The sequence below is a fragment of the Glycine soja genome, chromosome 12 (genome assembly GCF_004193775.1).
Source record: "Glycine soja cultivar W05 chromosome 12, ASM419377v2, whole genome shotgun sequence".
Taxonomy (NCBI): Eukaryota; Viridiplantae; Streptophyta; class Magnoliopsida; order Fabales; family Fabaceae; genus Glycine; species Glycine soja.
Genome location: NC_041013.1, coordinates 6,354,352 through 6,370,478, shown reverse-complemented (window position 1 = coordinate 6,370,478; position 16,127 = coordinate 6,354,352). Strand labels below are relative to the sequence as shown.

Here is a 16,127-nt window from a genome sequence, read left to right as displayed (position 1 = left end):
TGATCTCAAAACAACATATCTCACAATTCATCACATATTCAATTTATCACTTAAACACAATTTTAATCACAATTTCATAATCTCAATATAACAATTTATCATGTCAATCTAGCAAATCTTGTCCAAAGTACAAACAATTTATACAAAAATACTTCGCACAACATGGGATGTAAAATCCCTAAAACAATTTCACACAATCATATCAAAATCAATGAATCAAAATCTTAGGTTAAAAACATGAAAACACTAAGAGCATTCAATTTTATCAACCAATTCATATCAGGACATCAATTGGTTCGTCAAACATAATAATATCGTATTTTTAATCATAAAGGAAAAATTATAATTCAAAAAACATTCCAAAATAATTTTCAATTTGATCCCCTAAGGATCCTTACACATATTCATTCTAATTCCAATTGCGACCCTTACCTCTAAGCGGGCTCACGTGTGTAGTCCGGCAATGATAGCGGCATCTCTAACAGTTCCCTAAAATTCCTCAAGTTTTTCCTCTATTTGTTCTGTTAGGGTTTTCAAGCATTGGAGAGAAAGATAAGAGATTGTAACCTCCATTTCATTATTAACGTGTGAGATTGATTTCTCTCTCTGAAAATATTATTTCACAAATCTCAATGGTGTGAATGTACAAAAATGGATTTTGAAAGTGGTGTCCAAATTTCACGATGATCCAACAATTGGTGAGTCTGAGATCATAGTTTCACTAGAACAAGTTTTGGGTGTATGCGGAAAAAGTGAAAACTCAATATGAGAGATGTTTCTTCCACCATAGACATTATCTCAAAAATCCTAACCGTGGGTGTGTGTGCATTTTATTGTGACATGTTTGAATTTATGCAAGGAAAAAGAGTGAGTTTTAGGAGGGGGAGAAGGAAAAATAAATTTAAGAGAAAGAGAAAGCGTATAAATATATCATGAAACCGACTTAATATGTCTCTATTACATTTAGAATACTCTCAATCTATTATTTACTCTATTTTTCTTTATTTTATTATTTTATAAAATTATATTTTATTTCCTAATGAATAAATAAAATATCATTTTTATTTTCCTTCAAATTATTATTTTAATTAATAAAATTATTTTTCTTTATTTATTTAATTATAAAAATCTCATCGTTTTTTTTTAACTTTATTTATTTATAAATAAAAATTATTTTTAATTTATTTACAAAAATTGGAGTGTTACACCGACTACTCTAGAAGATTGCTTCCTAGATTCGCGGAAATAGCTTGATAAGAATGATAATATTCATAGTTATTGTAATTTTCAACATGATCGTGATTTGGTGTAGACAAGTGTTGGTTTGCAAATTTCATCATGTTGATTTGCGCATTCAACCCAATAGCCACTAGAGAATGTTGATCCAAGTTCAAGCAATTCCAGAATAGAACCTTTCTCCTATTTTCCCTTAATTGTTCAACAGCCGTTGAAGGAAACAACAATACAGTCTTCAATGACTTGCATTCATTAGCATTTAGAGTTTCAAGGGATGGGGGAAGCTTTGGTATAGTCTGAAATGAACAGCAATATTTGATATTTAGAGTTTCAAGGAATGGGGGGAGCTCTGGTAGACTTTGAAGTGATTTGCATGACCCCACATTTAGAGTTTTAAGGGACGAGGGAAGCTTTGGTATGGTCTGAAGTGAAGTGCAAAAATGGGCATTTAGAGTTTCAAGGAATGGGGGAAGCTCTGTTATTGTTTGAAGCTTCTGGCAATTACTTTTTCTCCTTGATTGTTCGCAAGTCATGAATTCGCATGCTTCTAATGGCCTCAGTACCCTGTCATCACCGTAGATTCTGGACGAACAATCTCCCAACCCATTTCTTGTAAACAATCATGCATAGATATAAAATTATTCTTAGAGAAAGTTATAAGAGCTTTATCTTTTAGCCTTTCAAAAGTCAACAACCACTGAATTATCACTTTCAATGTCTTTCAATAAAGACTTGTCCAAATTTACCTTTCTAAATAATCTAAGAAAGAAACATGCAAGATCAAGGAAAATCTGTTGCTCTTTGTGATCTAAATCATCATAACTCAGTTTCATAACATCATAAACTTTTGCAGGAAGCCTTTTTTTAAGCTTGTACAACTCACTTTCCCACACTACCCTTTTTTTTTCCTTGAAGACGGTGAGCCAAACTTTAACAACTAATGGATTGCCTTTGGCATAATGGACCATCTTTTCTGATAGCTCATAGTACTCCCTTTGATGATCACTTTGGCTAAAGGCATGCAAATTGAAAAGTTCAAGTGCTTTATTGGAACTAAATTCTCTGAGTTGGTATGTTTCATTGACTTTGTTAGCTCTAAGCACTTGCTCATCTCTAGTTGTTAATATTATTCTACTGCTTGGTCCAAAATTATCAATCGATCCCAGTAATTTTTCTACGTGTTCTGAATCATTTACATCGTCAAGAACAGTAAGAACCTTCATTTGACAAATTCTCCTAACAATATCTTTAGGTAGTGAATTTGGTGTATCAATTTTCGCGTCACATCCTAGCAGTTCAGAAAACAATAAATTCTTCGAAGACTTTATTCCATGGTTCTTTGATTGTTCTCTTTCATTGGCCAAAAAACAACCACCTTCGTAATTAGACTGTAGTTTATTAAATACTTCTTCTGGGGTGTCTTGTGGCTTTTTACTAATCAATGATTCTAAGTCTGCTATTTTTTCGTCAATTCCAACAAGTTCTTTTGAGTTAACCAAAGGTTTATCCAACCTCGTTAGCACAAGATTCACAATTTCTTTAAGCAGCTCAGCATCATTTCTATACCATACACACAAAGAGAAAGTGTATTAATAAAAATGTGGTGAATGATAACTTAGCTATTTTGAAGTTTGGGGTGGAGGGGATCAACATGCATGAAGGAAAATCCCCATCATTTTTTCCCTCTTTTTTCTTGGTAGGAATTTGTTAGCAGGTCAAGTACTGTAGAAAAAATAAAGGGACTTTATTAGATTTATATTAAGATATCTTTTGAAAGAAATTATCATTTAGAAATTGAAATATAATTACTTGGTTGTAATTTAACCATTAAATTCAATAGATCAACAAAGCATGATTGGTCCCATCAGATAATATGGTGTTATGTGAAGGTAATAACTGATAAGCATATATTATGCTGAAAACAATACAAAAACAAAGGTTATATCATTTGGCAATTTAACAAACCACGTCGTGATAATATGCATATAAACTATATAACAGCTAGAAAATATTGAAATTTATCAGTTTATGCAAAAAAAGAAAAAAAATAAAAAGCTTACCGAAATTTTGATGATTCATTTCCTGATAAATCAGCGGATTTATTTAAAGCATGCCTCCAGGTTTGCACCTTGGTCATCTCATATTTACTTTCATGCTCAGCAAATGCATTTTTGCAATTCCCCGATTGATGTCATACATCTGTGGGTTCTACGTGGTAGAAAACAAGGATTACAATCTGCCCATATTTCCTCTCTACATCTAAGTATAGTCACAAGTTCGTTTAAACTCCAACGCGAACAAGCATAGTCTTGTCAGAATATAATCAGAGAAATGAATGATCCTTCAATTGCTACAACAAGTGATGACCATATTTCATCTCCCCTCTCAAGTTTATCATCCACAAAGGCATTTATTTTCTTCCTTTGAAAAGTGTCAATCAAATGGCTAAGAAACCCGTGGCGGATGTTGTCGCCCCTAAAGCTAACACAAACATCATACTTTATTTGAGGAAAGTTGTTGGTTGACATAGGTTTTTCCTCTACACACTTCAGTCTTTTAGGAGCGTTGTTGTCTGGCATAAGTTTTTCCTCTACATCATTCTGTCTTTTAAGAGCGTTGTTGCTGACGTAGGTTTTTTCTCTACACCCTTCAGTTTTTTATATAACTCAGAGACAACAACAACATAAGCAGCACACTAGGAAATAAACAATATGCAAAGAAATATACAATATATTCAATTTCCAAAATAATTCAAGACATTGTATTGGATGATTGGAACAAGTGCACACTTGAATTTTCTGTCTCTACACCCAAATATGTATGAACCACCAAGGTATCTGAAAAGAAAAAGAAAGTTATGAATGAACTGGAAAAATAAAAAGTGTATAAGTCATAAACTTGATATTTATAACTAGTTCAAAGGTGTATGTCTGTAACAAATACAATACCAACTTCTTCTGGATAAGCAAGCTTTCAAATTCAGCCTTTGTTCTTCTTTTCTTTGGCAAAAAATGAATAATAGATGAAGATCACAGTAAATAGTATTGGCCTCGAACGTTATATATATAGCTAAGTTGGAATGTCATCCTGCCGGCCCTGGCCAGTTTAAGAAGCAATTTCTTTGAAAGTATCCCAAATATTTTATATCCAAGTGATGCCTTGAGTCTTAGGTTTCAAAGTTACTTTAATATATTTTACATTAAGGTAATCATTTTTCGTAAAGTTCAAAAGGAGTTTTATTAGTTTTCTTATAAATATAATTATGTTTTATATATGACGAGCAGAAAGTACTGCTTTCCTCCACAAATTCGAAGGAGATACGCACTTATAGCATAGCATTCATTAACCTTAATGTTTTTTTTCCCTTTAAACTAAATAATTGGATTCTAGTCAATAAGGAGGTGTTAACTCATGACTTATTTTATGCTGCACCTTTATTTGTTCTGAGTCTTTTAGTTTTCTTGTTTGATTTGTTCTCTACTTCTGTTTTATAATTTTTAAATTTATCTTTTGCTCATCTTTTGTTCTTAGTAAATATAAAATGTTGGATAATAATCTATACAAGTTATATAAAATCAGAGTGTATTATGTCTAAGATCAGTTTCACGAAATTCTGGAGGTTTACATGACTTCTGTGTACTTTCAGCTTTGATCGCTTCTACACATATCGGCCATTTTTCATTATTGGCTAATGACAAAATGTGTAGAATTCCTAACTAATTTTCTTTATGTTGCAAAGGTTAATAAATGCGCATTTTGGGCATTTTTTTTACTGAATTCGGACAAGTATTTAGAATTCGGTTAAATAGTAAAGGAATTCATATTAGGGATGTATGAGTCTTTATAATGAGGAGTAAATTTATACCATAGTGTTACATGACTATTTAAAAATATATAGTCACGTAACTTTTCCATATATATATATATATATATATAACATATTTAGTATTTTAAATTTTAATTTTTATTCAATTTAATTATTTATGTTTTAGAAGTTTTATTTTCATTCTTAACGTTTTTTAATAGTTTCAAATAAGTTCTTGGTCATTAATGGTTAAACGTGACATAACCAAAATTGATACATATTTTTTAAAAAGGATCATTGATCCTACATGTTTTTAATTTTTTTCACAATGAGGATCCAAATTGAAATTTTCTAAAAAAAAATTATCCATTTAAAAAATTTGTATCTATTTCCATCACATGACATTTAACAATTGACAACAAAGATTAATTTGAAGCTAAAAATGTTAGAGGCTGAAATGAAATTTCTAACACATAAATAACCAAATTAAATAAAAATTAAAACATAGGATCAAATATGCATTTTAACCTGTTCTTTTAGACCATGTTCACATTCATTTCTATAACCAATTAAGTTAAATTAATTTAATTTATTGAATAAAATATATAAATTATTATAAATCTTATAATACATATCTCCGATCCCTAGATTGAAAACATCATTCCTATAACCTTTTGCAAGTAAATACACATAGCTAAAACTAAATTCAGTTACTAATAAGTCAATGGTCTAAATAATATTAGTTAAACTTATTCTTTTTAAGTAATATCTCAATTTTGAGCCAATCAATATTATATACTAATAACATGATAAAAAAAATTAAACATATTTAATGAATAATTTTTATTTTCACCGAAAGTATTTTTTGCACTTATCCATTGAATCCAAATGTAAATTTAATTATCATCCCCATGACTTAATTTTTTTATCACCATAAAATAAATTTGACTCACTTTAAAAATATTAAGGATTAAAGTAATTTTTTAAAAAATTAATACGATGGAAAACATAAGACCAAGTTTAAAGTGTAGATTTTAGCCTAATAATAATTTTAATTAATTTTCGTGTCAACAGGTTTGGTTCATGATTTTGAAAGTACTGATCAATTACTCAAGTAACACAATAAAAAGTTTTCACATGGACGTGTGTAATAATTGGGTAATCACGCGATTTTGAAAAGAACTAAATTACTCAAATAACACATTATACTGATCACCAAGTGTTCAACATATTACATTTGAAGAAATTCTAAAGTATACAAAAGCTAAATAAAAAGACAATAAAAATGTAAAACACGCATGATGATATCCGTTCTCATGCTTATAATGAAAAAAAAATTAAAAAAAAATTCATGTTTCTATTTGGACAAGCCCGTGCTCTATGTAGACCTAATTATTGGCTCTCAACGTTCAACACCACTATTACTCACGCGCTCTTCGTCACAAACAACCGAAGATGTAGTCAACTCCGTTTCTGCCTTCTCTGTGAACTTCTTATATATGTCACTTTTATAGAACTCTCTTGTCCTCATCACAAAGATCAAAGAAGTCACTCCTGCGAAAAAAGAGACACATGCCATCATTATCAATGGGAGCTTGTAGCATTCAGTTCCAATGCAAGTCAATTCTGTGCCCTTCACCCATTCTTTGCCACTTTTTATTAGCTGATTTTTTGCCTCTCTATCGTAAAAGAAGCCAGTGACCCTAACATTCAGCACATATGATGCAAGAGGAATGACCATAAGCACACAATTCTGCAGTGTGGCAAAATGTTTTAGACCAAAGAGTTCAGAAACGAGTGCATAGAAAATTGGCCACACTACACCAAAGGAAAATCCAATTATCACCGATGCAAAATAGACTGAACCGGGTGCTGGGAACACAATAAGAAGGTGGCCAATGCATGTAACGAAATGCGAAAAGACCAACAACATAGGGCGAGGAACTTTGTACTTGTGAAGTAAAATTTCAGACACGAAACCAGACAAGACCCTCCCAAAGAAATTCCAAATGCTTACTAATGACACAAATGATCTCACTGTGTTGCCAGTGTATCCAAGGGACTCACCAATTTGTCCCAAATTGTCCACCACTGTTACGTTTGTTCCATACCCAGCAAACGATGAAATCAACAATAACAACATGTCAATGCTTAAGAGTGCTTGCAAAATGGTGTGATCTTCTCCTCTTTCAGGTTTATTGAATATGTTGGAAAAACATGACCCGTTTGGATCATCCTTAGCTTTTTCTTTAGCTTCAACTATTTGTGGTTTCTCTATGATTACCTCATTTGCAGCATGCGCAAGTACTTTTTCCATGATGTTCCACGGTGAGAACTCTTTTCTAACAGCAATAAACAAAGGGAGGATAATAAGAAGAACACATACCACAGTTGCACTTCCAGCATAGGCTGCTTTGGAGAAAGGAATTTGTCTCTGAGCAATGATCATTGCCATGATGAACAATGCAAGTACAATTGGTGCAAAAAGAAAGTTGTTCATTGTTTTTTGCTCATTGGGTTGCCTAGTCCCAATCTTCATGATCCGAATCACAGAAGCAAATGCAATTGATATAGCAGCAGGAAGCCATGCAATGAGAAGAATGAGAGACTCAGAATCATTCCCATAAAAGGCCAAGTAAAGCTGTGTCATGATAGCTCCACTTAGTCCAAGGTAACCCTTCAAAATACCTAATATTGTGCCTCTACTTTCTGGGAAGTTTTTGACACACGTGGTTATTACTCCAGTGTTGGCAAAGTTCTGAGAACTAGCACCAATTGCAATGTAGAGACCAACCTGCCACACGTGTGGTTTGGATATTCTGCCAGTGACCACAAGCCAGATCATGAAATAGCCACCAAAGTTGAGGACTGAGCCAATGAGGAGTACTACCCATGGAGGAGTAACCTCTCCAATGAAACCAATAGGAGCACCTAAGTTTCCACCAAGGTCCTTGCAAAACCCTAAAAAGTTGAGTGTGCTTTGATCATAACCTTGTGAACGTTTGATTGCTTCTGAGTATGATCCAAACACATAGACTCCACCTGCTCCTGCCAAGATAAAGAAGGAGGCACAAAGCATAAACCATCGACCTTGTATTACTTGTGCTATGAACTTTAGAACACCGAATCGCCCACTATTAATCTTGCTGCTGTTTGTGAGTATGGTGGCCATTTTTGTTTCTCAGGATTATTATTACTGCCTAAAATTTGAAAAATGAAGGGACATATATATAATTTGATTACCCCATCGGTAAGGGTCTATATTGATGTGGATAAACTTGAACATCATTTTTTGGTGGATTAATGTAAACGAGCGTGAATACAAAGCCTCTTATTTTGGAAAGGCAAATCTGTTAAATAAAGGAGTTATTAATAGTTTGACAAAATGAGATTCAAATTTCAACTCTTTTGATCATATCCACAATTAATATTGCTTTCATAAAAGAATACAGTCATACGATCTTCTCTTATCCACAATATTCTTGTTTTGATAATGAAAAATAATTTATTTCTTGGCTGATAATTAATTAATAATAAAAAGTATTAAAGTTATTATTTAAAATGGTATATCTAATTTCCCCCCTCACAGTGCAATACATTGTTTTTTTGTTAAAAGTGTATATATTGCTTTAAAGAATTTAAAGTTTTCAACTATTATTTCAGAGAAGGATGAAATTCTAATTTGAAAATAGAAAAATTTAATCGAATAATGGTAAAATTAAATTAGAAAAAGCAAAATATTTTAGATTAAAAAAAGAAAAAAATGTAAGTAATTTTATTTTGCAAATTTTATTGAAAAAAAGGTAAAAACGTAAAATGCTTAAGAAGGAATCAAATGATACGAAAAAGATACGAAAATTCTTAAGAAGGTAAAAATGTTATTTGACAATTTTTAAATACTAGGCCCTAAACTATTTTTCTTAATTGAATATTTGAGCTTGTATTTTATTGTTTAAGTGAGTCTTTCTTTCTAACTAAAGATACAGAAATTAACTCCAGGGATCAAAATTACCCACACAGAGTATTTTCACCTTTTTAGGCGAGTATTCTCATCTTTGCCTGTTTTGAACTTTTAGTGTTCTCAACCAAATTTTTCAACCAAAATTCTCATGCACCTTTGCAAGTCCATTTAATCCAAATATTTTTTCAAAAGTCTCTTTAAATTTCATCCTGGCTACAATAACCTTATTAAAAACTCACAAAATTAACTTAGATAGTTAATTTCCTATAATGGAATTAATATGAAAGGATCAATTTTTTTTAAAAAAAAGTATAAGTTAAGGACATAATCAATTAAAAACTTTAAGATATATAATTTAGGACCAAGAGATTACTTTAAACTTACAAACTAATTATGAGCATTATAATTACTACAAAACTGCTTATTTTGGAAGGTTAAACATCTTAAATGAGATTATATATTGAACTTCATCGACCAAAAGTGCGTAAATTATAAATAAATTATTAAAATGGGATAATTTTGAAACATATATTATCAAATTGAGGCTAATTTTTCACATCATCCAAAACTTGTTAAGCTACGTGGCAATTTCCAATGTCACATGATTTTTTTAAAACAAATGTATTGCATCTGATCACGTGGCATGCAATTTATTTATTTTTCTTAAAAAAAAAACTACAAACGCATATGGATTTTCTTTGTTATATAGAGAGAGAACAAAAAACAACAAAAGGGAACTAAATAAAAAGGGGAATCTTGAAGGATAACAAATCTTTTTCGTCCTATGTAACACCAACCTTAGCTGAGAAATCTAGCAAGAAAACGTTCCTATCTAGTTCACATGCCGACTTAAAAAAAATTAAATATATAAATAACAATATTAAATAAAATTCTAAAATTTTGATAAAATACTGAAACAAATAGTTATTAAAATAAATAAATAAACTGAAATAAAAAATCAAATTAAAATAAGTCAACAAACTTAAATAAAATATTAATTATTAAAATAAATATATAAACTTATATAAAACAGTAATTAAAAAAATAAACCTATATGAAATATTAATTACATAAACATATTAGTTATATAAATCATTAATTATATTAAAAATGTTTATTATATAATATATATATTCATTATAAAATTAATAAAAAAAAATCAAAATAAAGTCAACCTTCAATAGGCATACATCATATTAATTTCTCACCATGTCATTCATCAATTGTGATAAATTACTTTCTTTATTCTTATATTTTTATTGTTCTTATAAATTAAAATAAATTATGTTTCTTTTTTATATATATTTTCATTGTTGGCGACTAGTTTTATTATAGGGTTTATCAACTACTTAATTGTGGGACATGTGTATTAGGAATTAAAGTTGGTGATTAGTTTCAGTTCAAAGGCGCTAAACTCAATGTCATTGACCTCCTTCAATAGCTTTCAAGTGGTATTGAAAATTATATTTAAGGTTTGTGAAAAATCTAAGGGTATGACAATTAATCGCACGGGCACCATCTTGAATTACTCATTTGTTTTGATGAATTGTGCTTATTTGATAAAATTGCATGAATAAATGATATTTTAAAAGGAAAGAAAAATTCTTATTGAGTAGTGTCATCAATGTATTGTGTTAAGATGGCTTCCCAGATTCTTCCATTGAAATAGGCTTAGTTTACCAAACTATATATAGATTCTGTTGGTGTTCTTTGCGTGTGGGCCTTGCTGTATGTTTCTCCATGTTTTTGTATTTTTTAAATTTTTTAATAATATTATCATGTGATGCAAATGGTAGATGATGGCCGGAGTTCAACCTGGTTGGGATTGTAGTCTTTATTGTGAAGCCTTTACATGTCCTTTTACTTCAAAAAACTTAATAGATAGTGTTCTTGATTTTCATTTTTAAAAAAATTAATTATCATGAATATAAACACGATTAAAGCTCTCCTTTCCATAAAATAAAAATATAGGGTCAGCTTGTTATAGATTAAAAATAAAAGTGATTTAGGTGTAAAATAATCTAGTAATTATTTTTTAGAAATTATTTTTTTAAAAAAAGTCAATGTATATGTTTTTACCATAATAAAAGTCACTTTTCTAAAATAAAAAACAGTTAATTCACATTAAAAAAACAAAAATTAATGAGGAACTATTTAAAATAACTTCTAATTTTAATTATATTTCAGAATTTATCAACTTTTGATTATTTGAAAAGCTTAAACAAACATAAAAAAACTGAAAAATAATTATCTGTTTCTTAATAGAAAAAAAATGCTTTAACAATTAAACAGGCCGTAAGCAAATTAAAACATAAATGCAAATAAGAATGACTAAATCAAAGAACTCACTCAAGCTGCAAAAGCCACTCATAACATTATTATCAAAGGAAGCCAGAAGCATTCTGTTCCAATATAACTCAATTCCGTGCCCTTCACCCAAATTTTCCCACTTTTTTTGAGCTGATTTTTAGCCTCTCTATCATAAAAAAAACCCAGCCACCCTCACATTCAGCACATATGATGCAAGGGGAATAACCGTGACGACAATATTCAGCAGTGTGGAAAAATATTTAAGACCAAAAATTTCAGAAGTGGTTGCATAGGACAATGGCAATGTTACACCAAAGGAGAATCCAACAATCACTGATGCAAAATAGACCCAACCGGGTGCTGGGAAAATAATAAGGTGACCAATGGATGTAACGAAATGCGAAAAGGCCAACAAGGGCGAGGAATTTTGTACTTGTGAAGTAAAATTTCAGACACATGCAAAACCAGACAAGACTCTCCCGAAGAAATTCCAAATGCTTACTAATGACACAAATGATCTTGCTGTGTTGCCATTGTACCCTAAAGCCTTGCTAATTTGTCCCAAGTTGTCCATTACTGTTGCATTGTTCCATACCCAGCAAAAGATGAAATCAACAATAACATGTCAATGCTTAAGAGTGCTTGCAAAATGGTGTGATCCACTCTTTCTGGTTTGTTGAATATGTTTGCAAAAGAAGAAATCTTTGCATCCTCATCCCTAGGTTCAACTACTTGCAGTTTCTCTATGACTACCTCATTTGAAATATTTTCAACTTTTTTCTCCATGTTCTACAGTAAGTACTCTTTTCTAACAGCAATGGACATTGGAAAGATAAGCACAAAACATACCAGAGTGGCACATCCAATATAAGCTGCTTTGGAGAAGGAAATTTGTCTCTGAGCAATGATCATTGCCATGATGACTAATGCAAGTGCAATTCATGCAAAAAGCAACTGGTACATTACTTTTGGCTCAATGGGGTTCTTAGTGCTGGTTCCAACCTTCATGATCCGAATCACAGAAGCAAAAGCAATTGATATAGCAGCAGGGAGCCATGCAATAAGATGAATGAGAGACTCCGAATCGTTCCCATAAATGGCCAAGTAAACCTGTGTCATGATGGCTCCACTGTGTCCAAGGTAACCCTTCAATAAACCTAATATTCTGCCTCTACTTTCTGGGAAGTTTTTGACACTTGTAGTTATTACTCCAGTGTTGGCAAAGCTCAAGGAACTAGAACCGATGGCAATGTAGATGCAAACCTGCCACACGTGGAGTTTGGATATTCTGCCAGTGACCGCAAGCCAGATCATGAAATAGCCACCAAAATCAAAGGCTGAGCCAAGCTTGATCACTAACCATGGAGGGACAACTTCTCCCAAGAGACCAACTGGGGTACCAAAATTGGAACCAAGGTCCTTGCAAAACCCTAAAAAGTTGAGCGTGCTTTGGTCATAACCTTGTGAAGATTTGATTTCTTCAGAGTATGATCCAAACACATAGGTACCACCTGCTCCTGCCATGATAAAGAAGGAGGCACAAAGCATGAACAATCGACCTTGTATTACTTGTGCTATGAACTTTACAACTCCAAATTGGCGAGTATTCGTGTTGTTAGTGGTCATTTTTTGTGTGTCTCATACTGCCATTGACTAAGAAGATATATGAATATAGAGCAGCGGAAGCAGGTAGGGGACATATAAATTGGCTACAACGGATCTATTTATTTTCAAGGATTGTGATATTGATAAACATCCAACTCGATTTTGATTAGATTGAAATGAAAAAATCAAAAAGAGAATCATAAATGTAATTAATTATGTGATTAAAAAAACAAAAAAAATGTCAAATTAATAAAATAAAAAGAAAAAATTATAAGACCAAATGACTTATTTAATTTTTTATCTTGTTTTTTTCATTTAGGTCTTTTTATTTTTTTAAAAAGTTTAATTTTATTATTTATCTTATTTTCTTGATTGAGTTTAATCTTTTATCTTTTTAAAAGTTTATTTTGATATGTATTTTAATTTTTTTTTTAATTTAGTCCTTCAATTCATTTAATATTGATGTCGTTAATCATTTAAAAATTTAATTTTATTATTAAAAATGAAGTGGAGGGAAAGAGAAAAAAATTGAAAAAAAAAATTATTTTTAAATGATTAAAGAAATTAATCTTAAATAGATTGAATAAGCAAAATGAACAAAAAAATACAGGATCAAGCTAAATTAAAAAAATAAAATAAATGATCAAATAAATTTTTTAAAAAGATAAAAAAAATTAAACTAAACCAAAAAAATAAAATAAATGAGCAAATAGGTCATTTATCCAAATTACAAGTGTAATAAATGAGATCATAAAAAACAATAAATAAATAAAAAAGGAAAAAATAGTATATATTAAAAAAATTCCATACATTCTTACTTTCCTAATTAATAAAAAAAAATCCTACTTTCCTAATGAAAAATAGACATACAACCTTCTCTTATCCACACTTGTAGACATTACTTCAGTGCATAATCTAATTTTAACTTATAAAAAAAACTCTTCCTAAGAGTACTTCCAGATAAATTTATCTAGACAGATAGACTTTTAATGGAGAATGTCTTTTGCACGTTGGAACTTTGGATCATCCTTCAAGTTATCCTCACAAGCCACTATTGGACCAAGCTCAAGTCCGGATAACCTGTTACTTACTTTCATGAGAATAAAATTCTGGAAAATTTTATAAAAATATATTTGGTTTTTATTCTTTAGAATTTTTTTGGTTTTTATTTAACATTAGAGATAATACACTTACCATCAATTAGCATGAGAAAGTTTCATTCACTCAATTACCACAGGAAAAAAAAAATTCTTCTACCAACGAAGGTGAGAAAGTTTCATTCTCGACCCCTTGTTCATAAATTAGCATCCCTGGAAATCTTTTATCCCATGAAAATACTTTTATTTTCTTCCACTACACATAGAAAACCTTTTTTTTTTTACCCAACACAAATTTTTTTTATTATCATGATATTTTTTTTATCAATGTTAAAACATTTCATGTACAGAATGATATTTATGTGTTTATTTTAATTTATTTTGGAAAGACAAGCATTTGTTTTTATCAAACTCGTAGAAAAACCTAAAAAATAAGTAATAATAATAATAATAATAATAATAATAATAATAATAATAATAATAATAATAAAAATAATAATAATAATAATAATAACGACTTTAAGTCCGTACAGACTATAGGCCAATGTCAAATTTGCCAATTATCGTATTGGACAGCAGAAGGGGATTGACCCAAGAAAATAATTGGACATTGGCCATGTCCTAAAATTTGTTGGGCCTTATTTTCTCAAATCCTTTTTATAATTTTTGTAATTGAGGTTGAAACCGTTAACCCCCCCTCCCCATCCCAAAAACAAAATAATATTAAAATCAGTCATAAGTCTATTTGAATAAAGTTTCTTAACTTTTTAACATAAAAAAATAAATAAATAATTCTCCATAAATTAAAATTAGTTTATATATAAATTAAAAAAATGTCAAAAAAATTAAAAAATTCTTTTAATAAAACTTACATGAAAGATAAATTTTACAAATTAACTTATAAAAAAACTCATTTTATTTTTCTTTTTTTTTTATCTTTTTCTCTTGAAAATGTTTACAAAAAAAATTATCCAAACAGCCTCATGATAATTCATAGGTTCTTAATGATTCAATAGACCAACAAAGGTTCTCCTTAGTTCTCTTATTCTATAAGAAGTGGGCAGACTTGTTAAATATGAAAGGCTGAAGCCAGAAAAGCCAGCATATATGCCTCACTCCGTGAATTTAATATATTTAGATGGAATATTAACATGTTAGTTTTTTTATAAGGAGTTTAATACTAGTTAATGCAATTCATACTTCTTATTCTCCTTCTTCCCTCTCCTTATTTTTTTATTAACAAATATTAATTATTAATTTATTAAGTAAATAAGAAAAATTCAAGCACAACCTCTTTTCTCTTCTTTTTTTTCATTCACAACTAAATCGATCTTATAATTCCTTCTCTCCTTACTCCTATAAAGGGCTGTCCAAAAAAAAAAATCTATAAAAGGTCAGCTAGCCATTACTTTGGTCTAGATCACGTTTAAACCTTAACATAGTCTAATCTTACGGAGCAAAGCAAGGGTTGGGGAATATACTCCTTCTCCATTCAAAGTTGAAACCAAATCCAACATCCCCACTTCCTGAATTCTAAAGCATATGAAAAATAATAATAACTATACTTGTCTATTGCCATTCCTTCTTCCATTCATTATTATTCCAATTCAGCTTGGGTTATTCCGTTTAGCGTGTCACATGCACACATGAGAACATGTTCCCGTAGCTAAAGGCAAATTTCATTGAAATTTTCTCTCCAATAATTTGGAAGATTCCACATTTTCATGACAGAGGGGGCGCCACTCGCTGTGTTTAGTGAATCCTGTCCTGTCTTTTGTTTCGGCCGTGCATGTGCTAACACAGCTCAGACCGCAATGCAGTGCCAGTAGGGTCATGCCCCTGCCTTTTCACATTTCTAACTCTTTTTTTATATTAAGGAAACCTCTCAAGAAAATATCTCGATTAATAATTAGAGAGACTAATTCCATCAAAGTATAAAAATCATTAAAGTGAATATTATCTTGTTGAACAAAGTATTCTTCATATACATTGTATATATTGTCAGGAATCGAATCCCTATAATATGCTTAAGAAACTTAGTTAGTCACCTACTATGCTAGATTTTGTTGGTTTACTTATCTCCTCTTATCTTCATCTATAGGTTGTTTTTCTA

The 16,127-nt window shown here is 30.5% G+C and overlaps 1 protein-coding gene and 2 pseudogenes across 1 annotated transcript; all 3 read right to left on the bottom strand.

Annotated features, from left to right (window-relative positions):
- Positions 1–1,792: 1,792 nt before the first annotated feature.
- On the bottom strand, positions 1,793–3,373 carry LOC114380316 (annotated as a pseudogene).
- Positions 3,374–6,443: 3,070 nt separating this feature from the next.
- Positions 6,444–8,213, bottom strand: LOC114380315. Its single transcript, XM_028339321.1, has one exon. It carries the CDS (start codon positions 8,211–8,213, stop codon positions 6,444–6,446), a length of 1,770 nt encoding a protein of 589 aa, XP_028195122.1.
- Positions 8,214–11,369: 3,156 nt separating this feature from the next.
- LOC114380314 lies at positions 11,370–12,836 on the bottom strand (annotated as a pseudogene).
- Between the last annotated feature and the right edge of the window lie 3,291 nt (positions 12,837–16,127).

Coding starts and splice junctions, on each gene's coding strand:
- LOC114380315 (XM_028339321.1), bottom strand. CDS start 8,213: ATGGCCACCATACTCACAAACAGCAGCAAGATTAATAGTGGGCGATTC.